Genomic DNA, 13,466 nt, shown 5'->3' on the forward strand with positions numbered 1-13,466 from the left:
AATGATAATGTTGAAAAAACACACTTTTTATAAATTTTGAGTCAAGAAATATAAGACATTCAGAGCAGTATGAAATAAACATGTGGACAACTGGAGATGAGCTCCAGTAGATTTTATTCCATAGATTCTATTTAAGCTTCTGACAGTTATAGGGATTTTGTATTACTCTTAGGCTGAATATGACTTACAGAAGCTGGCAATTTAAAACAGAAGCCAAATATTTAAATGGTGTTAAAAAACCCCAAAGCCTGAAATTACTCAGTTGTGGAAATTCTCTGCTGCTCTTTTGCTTTTCACTTACAACACACTGGAGGGGTTTTATCTCTTTTTAGTGGTATGGTCAGCAAAGTTCATTTGAGATAAATATTTCAGGTTGTACAGCAATATGTTGGTCATCCTTTTAAAAGTATGATTTTCAAAAACAAAGGTAATAGTTTCCTTAAACAGGAGACTTCAGTAATTAATCATATGCACAATCTTGGTTTCCAAGGAGATAATGATGACTGGGCAGATTCAGTTAATGCTATATACCTCATGACTATTGCTGTTGGGAAAAAAAAAAAAAGTCAGTCCAGAGACTCTCTGGGTTTTTTAACTTTTAAGAATAGCAGCCACACTGGCACAGCCAGAAAAAGGAGCCTAGGTCTGTTCAGGTATTTAATATTGTCATTCACCACTGTTCTGGCTTGGGCCACAGTAGGGATTATCCAGCCTGGAGTTTACTGCTTGCTCTGATTTCCGATGAGGTACTCTTGCCAGTTTCAAGGTTTTTTTTTTTCTGCAACTGCTAGAAGAAGTGAGAAGTGGATAAATGATACTGCAGCTATACTAGATCGAATCAGTTTGTAAACTCCAGAATCACAGAATTAACTAGGTTGAAAAAGACCTTTGAGATGATTGTGTCCAACCTATGACCTAACACTGTGGTAATAACTGCTGCATCCAGTCTTAAACACCTCCAGGGATAGTGACTCTACCGCCTCCTTGGGCAGCCCATTCCAATGCCCATCCACTCTTTCTAAGTGAAGAATTTTTTCCTAATGTCCAGCCTGAACTTCCCCTAGCACAGCTTAAGACTTTGTCCTCTTGTCCTGTTGCTGGTTGCCTGGGCGAAGACCCCCTGTCTTGCTATAACCTCCTTTCAGGGAGTTCAGGAGAGTAATAAGGTCTCCCCTGAGCCTCCTCCTGTCCAGGCTTAACAACCCCAGTGTCCATAGCTGCTCCTTATAGGGCTTGTGTTCTAGACCTTTCACCAGGCTTGTTGCCCTTCTCTGGATGTGTCTGAACATCTCAACATCCCTCCTAAATTGAGGGGCCCAGGTCTGAAAACAGCACTTGAAGTGCAGCCTAACCAGTGCTGAGTACAGGGGAAGAATGGCTTCTGCGCTGTAATACCCGCTGGATGCAATATTTGTCTGGACTGATATTTGTGTCCTTAATGGCAACGTATTTCCCACTAATTCATTGGAGATGCTCCAGTTACTTGATTTGCTGTGATAAGCATTTTCCAAAAGAAGTGATAGTGTACTACTGTATGCTTTAAACTGGAGCCATCTTGTTACAATGTGAGAGTCATCACTAAGTAGCAGTCAGCTGGTAAGTAGCACAAGGGATCCCATTAGATGCTGTGGACAGTCTCAGGAATTTTTAAGAATTCCAATTAATTTGCTTTTATTCATGTTAAATGTGATTATAATTGAATAGATCACAACTGATTTTTTTATTGGCTTGTAATTTTCTAAATCTGTTTTCATGGTGCCAAGTTGACAGTGTTTTCCTGAATTACAGGAAGGGTATTTGAAAATCCTTGTGACTTGTTTCTTCAACTAAATGTTTTCAGCAACATTCTAGTTTTCTTTTGAATCATGTTTGAGTTTTAAGTAGGAAATCTTATAAAGAGTTTCAAATGTTACTAAGGTTAGAAAAAATAAAGAGGGAACTCTGATTTGTAGATCCCTCTTCTTACAAATAAAAGCACTGAGAATTCAGGATCTTTATTCTTTAAATAAACATTTAAATTGACATACTGCCTTCTGCCAAAACCAATTTTATTCACCCAAGGCAGTGGTCATATTTTGATCTCACTTGTGTATTTCTTGGTTATCTTACTGTGACTAGATTTAATATTTATTGGCAAGCTTTGTTAAAACCTGTCTTTACTACTTTGGAATTGAGTAGATTTCAAGAATTAAATTACTGATTGAAGCCTTTTAAAGGGAGCAAACAGTAGCATTTTAGTTCCACTTTTCATCACTGAACTCCTAGCTTAAAACCTCACAGGTTGCAACATAAAAATGTCTCCCAGAGCTTAAGTTGAACTCTTTCACAAAGTCCCACTTGAAAGTTTAACCTATGTTCCCTACTCAAAAAAAACCCAAAGGGACTTAAAAATATAACTTGCTTGCAACTGACTATTACCCTTCAAACTTGATTCTATAATTTAATATGAAACACCTTTTTAATTGTTTAAAACTTCTAAATTTCTCTTTACTATTTCTCCTTCATGCCTGGCTTGATGAGGCAGTCAGCATCAGGTAAGAAAGTTTATTTTAAGGTACAAGGATCTGATTATTAGCCTTTTTTCAGCTCTTCTGTATTTGTGGTTAAATATTTTCATACGTTGACCAGTAGACATAGAGTTTGTCTTTAAAATGCTGAATTCTTTAGACACAAGAAGATATATAAATGTGCACATTATTAAGACTTTGTTCTTGATTCAGCTGGCTTTTGAAGGGAAAATGATGATATGTATTTTGTTCTCATAATGTTATTAACCCTTTGAAATGTCCTAAAGACCATGTGAATGTGTTGTAGTGAAAACTGGGTCGAAGATGCAGTCATCTAGACAATATGACCTGGATTTGAGAATTAAAAGCAAAACACATGGGGTTTACCAGACCTGGTTTTTTATTGGGTTGTTTGTTTTTTTTTTTTTTTGGTTGGTGGTTTTTTTTTTTTTTTTTAAGAGATCAGATTTGAGATTCTTGCAAACTGAAGCAGTAAAAACAGGTTCCTTTAAATGTTACTTGTTGGAGTGACAGAGATCCAGTTCCCTTCACAAGAAGGAAGGCCAGACCCAAAACTGAAAGCCTTTAACCAATATCGACTGCATAAAAGAGAAGAGAAACTAAGAGACCCTGGGGTGCAAGTCCATACTTTGCTCATTCAACATGGCTGTAGTTCTTTCAGGGATAAGTATAGAGGAGAACTAGGGTATGGGGGAAGTGTTTGGGTTGGGTCCACAAATCCTGCATTCCATGCCATTGTCTCAATATGCTTGGCTAGATGAATGGCAAGGTCTTGGCCTAATGCTTTAGTTCCTACCTTAAGCTCTTTTCCCATGTTCAAATGAAACACTGACAACAAGAATCTCAAGTCTGTCTTAAAAAGCTGACAGATTAGTTTCAGTGTGAATAAGGTGGTTGTTCATCTATTGCAAAATCTAAGCCATACCTACACAATGGTAAACATAGAATTGGTAGTTACAAATCAGGAAAGATGTTTTCAGTTGGTATTGAGTCCTCTGACACTGGCTCAGCATGCAGCACCAGCCAAATCAGACAAGGCAACATTGGGCATTAATAGGAACTATATTAAAAACCAAATAAAGGGAGTTGTAGTGCCACTTGGTATCTAGATGGATGTAGGAAAGTTTAAAGAAGGTCTGTAGGAAAGTTAAAGGGAACTGCGTTATAGTTGTCTTGATTAATGCCTGTTTATGAGAGGCTAAAATGGATTGGAAGTCATCTGCTCTAGAGAGAAAACTGAAGAAGGTAGTATGATGTAAGTTTCAGAATAATGACCACAGAACTGCTTTTCACCACTTGATCCTGCATTATTAGAATCTGGGGGCAGTTACTAAAACAAATAGATTAGTTTAAAACAAATGAAGGAATTTCTGGAATTTACTGCCACAGGAAGATGTGGAGGTAGACAGCAAATTATATGATGGATGGCTGATCTATAAATGTATGCCAAAGCAGCTAGAGAAAGATTTCACTCATATTTGCTACAACAGCTTCTGGCCTGTGAAGAGAATGGAAGCTTGATAATATGAACATCCTGTTGTCACTGTTGGAAACACCATATTAGGCTGATGGACCGTTGCCCTGAGCCAATAGGACAGTAATGTTCCTCCCTTGAAAAAAGACCTGCTTTTTCTTTTGGAAGTGTAGAGTCTCACTTGCTAGACTGTAAAGTTATATGAGAGTACAAAACTTAATTTTAGGAAACCTCAGTTTTAGACCTTTACACTGGCATTAGCCACTGGTATTTAATTGCATTGGAGTGCAGGCTGTCTGCAAGTTGTTTCAAATACTTTGAGAAGACATACAAAGCCTTCTTGTTGCAATAAAAACTCCAAATAATCAAGCTCCTTCAGAAATGCTCCTGAACAAATATTAGGTTGAAGGGCCACTGAACAATCTTCAACTATGAAAGTACACTTGCCCTTGTCAGTGCAACCTAGTATGCTGTTAGCCTTCCTCACTGCCCAGGGACGGTGTGGATTCGAGTTAGCATCCCTTGTGTCAGGGCCCCATTGTCCTCTTCAGCAGTGTTGCTCTCCAGCCTGTTGATTCTCATAATACAAACAAGGTCTATGTCACAGTGTTCTGGCTGAGGTGGCCATTTCTGGAGCCAACAGAATTTCTGGAGCTCTATGACCATTGATAGACATGTATTGTGTATTCTCTGCAGTATATTATGTTTCTTCACAGCAGTCTGTTTCCCCTTGCATGCGAGGAGTGCTTTGGGAAAAAAGGCAGGCAAGTGTAAAGCTGCAGATCAGAAGTGTTTCTGGAAAGTCAGAGATTTGTTATTCTAACGAAAGGATGCACAAAGATAACACGATGTTTTCTGAGACTCCCTTTAGGAACTGGCAAAGGCTGTGTCTATTCATGATTATCTTCACCAACAGCATTTTCCACGGACTCCCATTTGGAACAGTTGTTGCCTAAAACTGTGAAACCATGATTTTGTCATGTTACCTAAATAACTTCATCTAAAGGTATCATGTTTAAGTCTTCAGCAAAACAGTTGAGGTCATTGGCTTGGCTTTCTGAGTGTTCAAAACAACTAACATTGAGTATCAGCTTTATAATTTCAGGTGAACCAATGGCTTAACTGTACAGACCTAAAAGCATATAATTTCTCACTCTAATATGAAGTTTGTAGTCACTTGTACAGCAGTTCTTTTTTTTCCTGTGGTAAGGGTGGAGAGAAATTGTTGGGTTTCTGTGTTTTATTTTCTTAGTGACTAAAGTTGATAGCTGTTTTGGAAAATTCATGTGGAAACTAATCTGATCATATTGCAGGATATTTTCAGGAATAAGATTTCTAAATAACACAAGAATGTCTGTACCAGTCCTTCTGCATCTAGGTATATAAGCTAGTAAAAATTATCTATTCCAGATATTTTTATATTTGATATAAGCTGGTTTTGCTTGCATCATGAGTTATGCTGTACAAGTGTGGAGTTCTGTTTTTCTTGTCTTTATACAAAGTCCTCATGAAACAACAGCAGCCTATGTGTATGTGAAAAAAATGCCAAAAAGTAATGTTAGTATGCATAGTAACCACAAAGGTTTAAATCTACATCATGTACCCATATTCCTAACAGGGATTTTTTGCTATAACATTAAAAGTTGGAGTTTTTACGTGCTAACATGCAATTTAATGGCTTCTAGCATGATTATGACTCGTGTGATCTTTTTGCAACTCCTTTTTTATTCTCATCTTCTGCACAAGCCCATGGTAAGTACAGAGATGCCTTCTTCCCCAAATGGACAGGTAAAAATCTCCTATTGGTGTCAATACTGAGGACATACAAGCACTTCTTATTTGTCAGAATGAATATTGCTTCAGATTTCTGAAACATCAAACAGATTTTGGTAAAGAAACTCTTCAGCATTTTATTCCTTCTATTCTCCAGGTCTCTTACTGTAAAAAGCTGCTTCCAAATTAGCACTAGGTGCATCTTTTAAGCTTTTAGAGTGACATTACGAAGGTTCTATAATCCATTTTTAATGTTTATCTGCATCCTTGGGATTTTTAATCTTAATACTCTTAGACTGTCAAACTGACCCTGAGGTATTTTCTACTAAAAGCTAATTAAATTCTAGATCAAACAAACCAAACCACCACAAAAACAACCAACCTCCAGAATGTCTTCCATGAGTTGCAGTTATTTTTCATTAAATTAATAGGGGACTTGCCAAACTTTAGTGCTTTGGGTCTTAGTTTTGAGTAGTTTGAATTCATGGTTAAAATTGTATATCACTCTGCAGCACACTGAATTAAAATGTTATCTGTCCATCGTCAGACAATAATTTTTCTCTTGTTTGATATTCTCTTAAAATTGCAACTACAGTCTCTTTATGCTGTACGGAGATGTTTTTCTCATACTACTTGATCTGAAATCTCATTGGATCTGAATTAGATAATTAAGACACTTTATGTTACAATGCAGACTGAACTAAACATACTCTTTGGGATTTTTTTTCTGTGACTGTGAGAAGCTGGCAATATTTACTTGGGACCCTGTTCATTGAAGGGGGGCTTTCTCAAGTAAGAAATTAGGCAATATGAGAAAGAATGGAGTTTTGAAAGTAAAATATTAAGGCCAAAAGTGCTGTCGAAACAAATAGGTCACTCTAGAAGATAGAAACCATCCTAGTGGGGATATTAAAGATGCGGTAAAAGCAGAATCTCTCATTACTGATTCTAGGTATCTTGATTATTAAGCCTTAAAACTGTAATACTTGAAGTGATCATCAAATGTGCTACTTCCAGATCTTTCATTTTATCCAGTAAGAGTTCAATGAGGCATTTCTTGAAAATGCACTTGTTTTTTTGGTTTGGTTTTTGTTTGGGTTTTTTATTGCTGGACTCTTGAGCTGTGATTAACTGTCAACTTCCACTTTTTCTAACAGATCAAATGTCTAAAAGGCCAGAGAAACTTCTCAGACCAACCCACTTTTGATGGGATTCACATTGTCAACCATTTCACAGGAGATGATGAATCATTTCATTCTTCTGATGAAGATTTTATAACTAACTCCATACAGGAGAGTGAGGTGAACTTTCATCTTCCCAGAAGGACTGGTCAGATGTCTTTGGATCACACACTTGTAGACAGCAGTGACAGTGATACTGAGGAAAGTGCCCTTCAGACTGGGAATTCAGACAAGATGGTTTCTAAGCAGAGAAGAATGGAATCTTACTCTACTACTGTGTGATTATCACTGTGACTAGCACTGAAGACTTCCATATTTCTTTAAGGCTGAAATTTTGAGGAAACTGAAACCATCCAGCAGTTGGTTTAGGTAACTATTGGATTTGGTCTGGCCTGTGATAAATATATACATGTACTGTCTATCTGCCTTCTCTCTTTGCCAAATCTTGCTAATGACACACCATTGCCATAAAACAGGCCGGGAAGAAGTTGATGGATGACAGTTTTGACAGTATTACTGAATGTTCTTTGGTTTAGAAACTGCAAATATATTATTTCTTTAATGTGTAAGAAGCAGTTTTGCTGTTCACAAACACAGGAATTATTTTCCTCAAAAGAAATTGCTTTTGTGCAATATTTTATGCTCTGAACAAATGTGTATGTTTTACATTGTTATCCTTTTGTGATCAAGATGGACCCTATTAAACCATCTGATCATGACACATATATATATATATAATTATCTTATGCTTCTCAATTAGTTTTGTTTTTTTACTAAAGTTATTGGATGCCCACAGAAGGCTTGAAAGGCAAGCCTTTATCTGTACTACTTCATATATGCAAATAATGGTCACTAATGTCATAAAGGTGTTTTTCACTATTTTCACTTAAATCTATGTGCATCTGCTTTTGATGTTGCTAAATAATAAATGGTCTGAATATGTTAATTACAATAATGTTTATTTGTACATATTTATATATCTACACCAAGCTGAAAATGTACATTACTCCATTTTATATGAGGAATGTAAATGTTGCGATATTACTGTCTCTGGTATTCTAACAGGAAAATGAATTCTGTATATACACACTAAAAGTGAATTACTAAATAAAGGCAAAACACTAACTTTGCATTAAGTTTCAGCCTAGCTACACTAACAGGCTCATGTCAGAAATGCTTGTTCAAAACACTATTGACTGAAATCTTTTACCTTCATGTATATGTAATGAAAATAAATTTTTCATGATTTAACAAGGTTGCAGCATTTACTGTTTAGTCCCTTCCAAGCTATAGTCCTTGGTTACCACATAGTTACTTGCAGGCTCTAGCTAGGTTCAAATAAGGTGAAGAATTATTCATGTCTGAGTTCTAATAAAGACACGGTCAGTACAGTGCAAATACGTACATTCAGTCCTCTTACACTTTGTATTACAGAGCTATCCAGGAAATAAGCTATTGGTGCCATCACCAAATAGCTGTGGTTGAGCAAAGCAGTAAGAGCTGAGCTGAGCAATCTGCTTCCAGTCTCCTGAAAACTGAGATCTGGTCAAACAGCCTTAGCTTCTTGAACAGAGCAAGATATTCTGCTGTTGTCATGTGAACATTTACATGCACTTGCAGACACATTCTAGAGTCAAGAATATTCTGTTATTGCCATCTTATGTAATTAGGCAATCCTTGAAACTTCTTTTAGCAATGTTTGCAACTGTTCTAATAAATAAAAAGTAGTGATGCAGAAGTTTGGTACTGATAGGCAGTGTGTATGTTAACTGGCTTGCTACCCACAAGAAGCAGTGTAGTTGTTTAAAATTGCAAAAAGTGTGTAAGCGTTCTGCTGAATGCATCTGCTAGTCCCATTAGGCATTTCCTTTCCCTTTATTTCAAATATGTTTTCAGAAAGAAACAGCGCGACTGGGAGATAACACACACTCAAGGAATGATAGAGAAGACTGTATGGAAACAGCACATTATGAGCATCTCAACAATATTATCTGTCCAGGTGCAATCTAATTTAAATCTTCAAGCATGTAGGTGACAAATTCCAGATTACTGATTTCTGCAGCTCCTAATTTGTTTCAGTATTTCTGCCAAATTTCCCCACATTCTCCCAGTGAATATGTAGCTCCAAGTACAACCTGTGGCAATTGCCACTTCTGGCTTGGATTAGCTGAGTGATTCTTATTCCGGTTGAAAATATCACATATGCAAAACCAAATCAGGAGCACTTTCCTTCACAAATGAGTAACAGTTGTCTTCTTTCCTTCCAATGAGTATCTGCTAACTTATGTTTGCACCTGGATCATTGTTGCCCAAGAGGATAGGTGACAAATGTCTTGTTGCCTGTCATCAATACCAGCTGCAAGCCTCTCTTCAAGGTAATGTTCTGTAATAAGTGGCAGGCGTAAAATTCAGTTGGAGGGCCATAAAAACAGTGTCTGTTTGAATAGTGAAGTGTTATGATTTTGCAATAACTGCCTTACGGTTCAAGTGATAGCAAATGAGATTAGATGGCAAGGGTTATTTCCTGAACTTTTGTGGTTTTAAAGTATACAAATAAATACTAAATAACAGCATAAATGAAAATATACAGAAGTCCTTATCCAACTGACTACATCTCTTCTAGTGATAAAAGTGAATCACTGAACATACTGCAGTTTCAGACATGGTTATACACTGACTATCCTAGAAAGACAGCCCAGGATAGGTTCTTCAGAATCATCCTGCTTTTTCTCCAAGTCTTCTGGCAAATAAATGACACTAATCTCTTTGCCTACGTATATTTTAATTTGAATATACATCAGAATAATGACAAATCATTAACATAATAGACTATATAAAATAATGTGTCAATAAATAAAACATGCTAATTATGCTACACATCATGACCTTTCTTTAATGACCCTCTAACAAATATTGCTATTTGTTTAGATTTGCTCTTGCATGCAGGCTGGAAAAGCTCAACATGAATACTAAAACCATAAGGTAAAAAAGCATGTAAATATGAAAATTCAGATTCCTGAATATGTAAGTTGTATAGCTGAGAAGACAGGTGGAACAGGGAAGGGGAATGCCCTGCTATAGGTGGAGTTTTTGTGAAAATTACATTTTATGTTTGGTAGTGAAAATGGTTGTGATTTCCCCAATCTGATAATCAAGTGTCTTTGCTAATCAGAGAATCCTCAACATTTTCTTATTTCTCCATGCTAGAGGACTGAATATTTTGGGTACTAATAGCATTTCTCATTATACCTCATCTAAGTAATTTCATTTCATGTGTTAGAAGTTTGTAACGTTTATGAAAAATTTGTAATGTGACTAGTTGGGAGAAAGTACATCTGTGGAGTTAAGAAATATGTATTGCATTCACAGCTCAACGACTATTTGTTCACTTTGGTCAGGTTTTTTTTTGTTGTTTCTTAACTAAAAGCAGGCATTACCTATATACACATCCACAAAGTACTATTTTCCACTAAATTCAATTTTCAACTGTATGTCCAATTTCTATATTAACTAAAATACTTTGCTACAAAAAGGATTAAAAGAAGCATTCACATTGAAGTTCGCATAAATTTATCAGAACCGCTTTGTACATCCTGCTATTGAACTTGATCAGTACTGAATCCTTTTGTGGAACTGCAACACAGAAGGATCTGCATGTTTTTCTGAGGTATTAATGTGATAACTGTTTGATATCAGAGACAGTGCTAGTGACTTAGTGAAACTTGATGCTTAAACATTTAAGCTAGAATGACTTAAAGCATAAAAATATCCAGTTTTATACATGATATGCTGCTAATTCCCCTACCTGTAGAGGCTCCAAATAACATAATTCACTTGGAGGAAAGGTAGAGATCCCATAGGAAAACCATTATGGTAGTCCTGGAGACTAAAATTTAAAAAATCACCCTAAAAGATAGAAGTTAGCGCAATCCATATGGAAACTGCAGTGTTATGTTCAATCATGCTACTAACTCTGTGCATTGAGAGGGAAGATGAAAGCTATGAATAACTATTAGATTTCTAGATTCAATGAAGTACATTTTTGTTCTGTGAAATACTCTTATCAGTATATATTCTGTAATTCTCTGAGAATTTTACCTGCTGATGGAGTTTTTGGGGTTTTTTTTTGGGGGGGGGTGGGGTGGGTGGCTGAGTTGGTTGGTTGGTATTGGTTTGGGTTTTTTTTTTTGTTTACAAACTAGTCCAAGACATAAGAAAAATCAGCAAAATGCATTTACACAGTAGACAACAGAACCAGAAATTCTGAATGACGGAAAGTACACAATAAATTGACTTTCAATACAGCCTCTATATAGCATGACGTTTCAGCTTCAGAGTAAACATGCTAATGTATGCATACCTGCTCATGCCTGGACACTAAGACACAGCTGCTAGATCCAAGATACAACAGCTTAATGCTCTCCTTTTCCAGGAACTAATGTTTACCTTATTTCACAATTATGAAAAACAAAAGCAATGTGGCATACTCTTTGAATTGCATAGTACTGCACAAGTGACTGAAATTTCTAGTGCCCCACTATGAAAACTAGAATTCCTATGAGAACATTTTGCATAGTCTATGTTCTGTAACTATTGATTCAACTGTTTTCTGTTCATAATGGAGGTATACTCTGGATCCATTCCTTCCCAAAGCTAGAATCCCTCTTTTCATCCCAGCCTTCAACACCACAGCCTACCATCACTTTCTCTCTCCAGTTTGTGCTCACAGTGATCATTTTCTAATCTGCTCTGGGAGCAGCAGAAGTTTCTTTGGTTTCCCCAGCAATCAAAAAAATTGCAATCAAAATCACTGGTTTATTTCTGACATATTTATAGCATGTGTTTATGCCACAAGGAGAACCACAGAGAAGGTAGTGACAAGATGCTGGGAGAAAAAAATAAACAATAAGCAACATGTTAAAAGTAACTTTTTAAAAGTTTTACAAAGGTAAAGACACACTTCCTAATGGAATGCACAGTGCTACAAGTTCTAGCAGCTTTTCATAGTGGAACTGTTCTGCATAACTGTGATGCCAAGTTTTATCACTTTGAAGTGAGTATAAATTCACCAGTGTCATCCTTTTTGCTGCCTTCTCCCAGTCCTGACTCCCCCACTCCTCCCCTCTGTACCAAGCGGCTATCCTGTTCTTCAAATCCTTCCTCCTGTTGCAAAGTGTCTCATCACTTCTGAACGCAAAGATCTCACCTCCAGCTTGTCACCTTTGGTGCCTTATCTGATGTTTTAGCTCTAATGCTGACACCAGACAGCTACTGTAAACCGTGCAGTGAATTACACTGAGTAGCTCTTCAATCTTAAACATGACTATAATATAATCCCACCCTGCTTTAAACCCCTCCTTTTATTTATTTCTTCCCTTCTCTTGTCACTACGGTGTAACAATCATGTGCCATTGCATTCAAATGCATCTTACCAAGTTTTTATGTCACACATCCTTTGAATATCACACTCCCTTTGAGAGAAGCATTAGAGTCACTTCTTTAAAACCCAGCCGTACATTTACCATGAATTACATCACTGTGCCAACTCTGGGCTTGGCGTATGGCTTTTCCACGCTGGACCACAAAACATTTGGCATCGTCACGCAGCTCGACATTGCACACGCAAGACCATCTCAGTGGTTACTGAGCTGCGGTACGCAGGGTCACCCCGTAAACCAAGAATAAAAGCTGAACCCCTTCACCTGTGCTCGGCGTGCTGATACTGCAGATAGCGGCTCCTCTCGGGGTGGGAAGAGCCCTGGGACGATGGCTGCAGGAGGCTGCTGAGGGCTCCCCTCAGGGCTCCCCTCAGGGCTCCCCTCAGGGCTCCCCTCAGGGCTCCCCGCCTCGCCGGCCTCGCGCCACCGCCCGCGGGCACGTGACACAGCAGCCCGCGCGCACGAGGCGGCCCCGCGCCCGGCCCCCGCTACCGCCGGGCCCCGCGGGCAGAGCGGGCTGTGCGAGCCCTCACGGCCCCCGCTACCGCCGGGCCCCGCGGGCAGAGCGGGCTGTGCGAGCCCTCACGGCCCCCGCTACCGCCGGGCCCCGCGGGCAGAGCGGGCTGTGCGAGCCCTCACGGCCCCCGCTACCGCCCCGCAGCCCGCCACGTCCCGGCCAAGGCTGCTGCTCGCGCATTTTCCGGTGACAGAGCTAAAGACAAGAGGTCGCAGGTAGCCTCGGGTCATCCTCGGCACCGCTCGGTGGGCAGCGCCCGCGTCCCGCTTCCCCCGTCCTCACCGGCGGCATGAAACAAATCGCCCGTCCAGCCGAGATCTGAGAAGGCAGAGGATGTGCTTCAGCACGAACTAGTTTTGCAAAACACGAAACACAGCCAGTTTCGTACCATTTCTCCTCTAATCGTTTGAGAAAGCTGATACCCCAGGAGCCGGAGGAGCGTTCCTTGTGCCCGTGCAGCACCTACGTTCACATGAGATATTATTACACGCTGGATTTAGCATTTGCTCTGTTCACTCATTTGATTTATTTATTTCTGCTGAAGGGGTTTAACCT

The 13,466-nt window shown here is 38.7% G+C and overlaps 1 protein-coding gene and 1 long non-coding RNA gene across 10 annotated transcripts in view; one reads left to right on the forward strand and one right to left on the reverse strand.

Annotated features, from left to right (window-relative positions):
- The window catches only part of EVI5 (ecotropic viral integration site 5), a 74,552-nt gene extending 66,342 nt beyond the window's left edge, over positions 1 to 8,210 (forward strand). For 8 of the 9 annotated variants that reach the window (XM_068199831.1, XM_068199827.1, XM_068199834.1 and 5 more), the window contains one exon: positions 6,933 to 8,210. In XM_068199831.1, the coding sequence (XP_068055932.1) occupies positions 6,933 to 7,238 (306 nt within the window). In that variant the 3' untranslated portion in view covers positions 7,239 to 8,210. Of the gene's footprint in view, positions 1 to 2,524; positions 2,604 to 6,932 lie in introns of those variants that run through there. The other variant, XM_068199830.1, reaches the window with a different exon arrangement.
- On the reverse strand, positions 7,918 to 12,762 carry LOC137479401 (uncharacterized). The gene is made up of 3 exons (XR_011002213.1): positions 12,659 to 12,762; positions 10,762 to 10,835; positions 7,918 to 9,726 (listed from the first exon to the last, which is right to left on the reverse strand). It is a non-coding gene; the product is annotated as an uncharacterized lncRNA (long non-coding RNA).
- Positions 12,763 to 13,466: the final 704 nt, after the last annotated feature.

This window comes from Anomalospiza imberbis, chromosome 9, assembly GCF_031753505.1.
Source record: "Anomalospiza imberbis isolate Cuckoo-Finch-1a 21T00152 chromosome 9, ASM3175350v1, whole genome shotgun sequence".
Classification (NCBI taxonomy): domain Eukaryota; kingdom Metazoa; phylum Chordata; class Aves; order Passeriformes; family Viduidae; genus Anomalospiza; species Anomalospiza imberbis.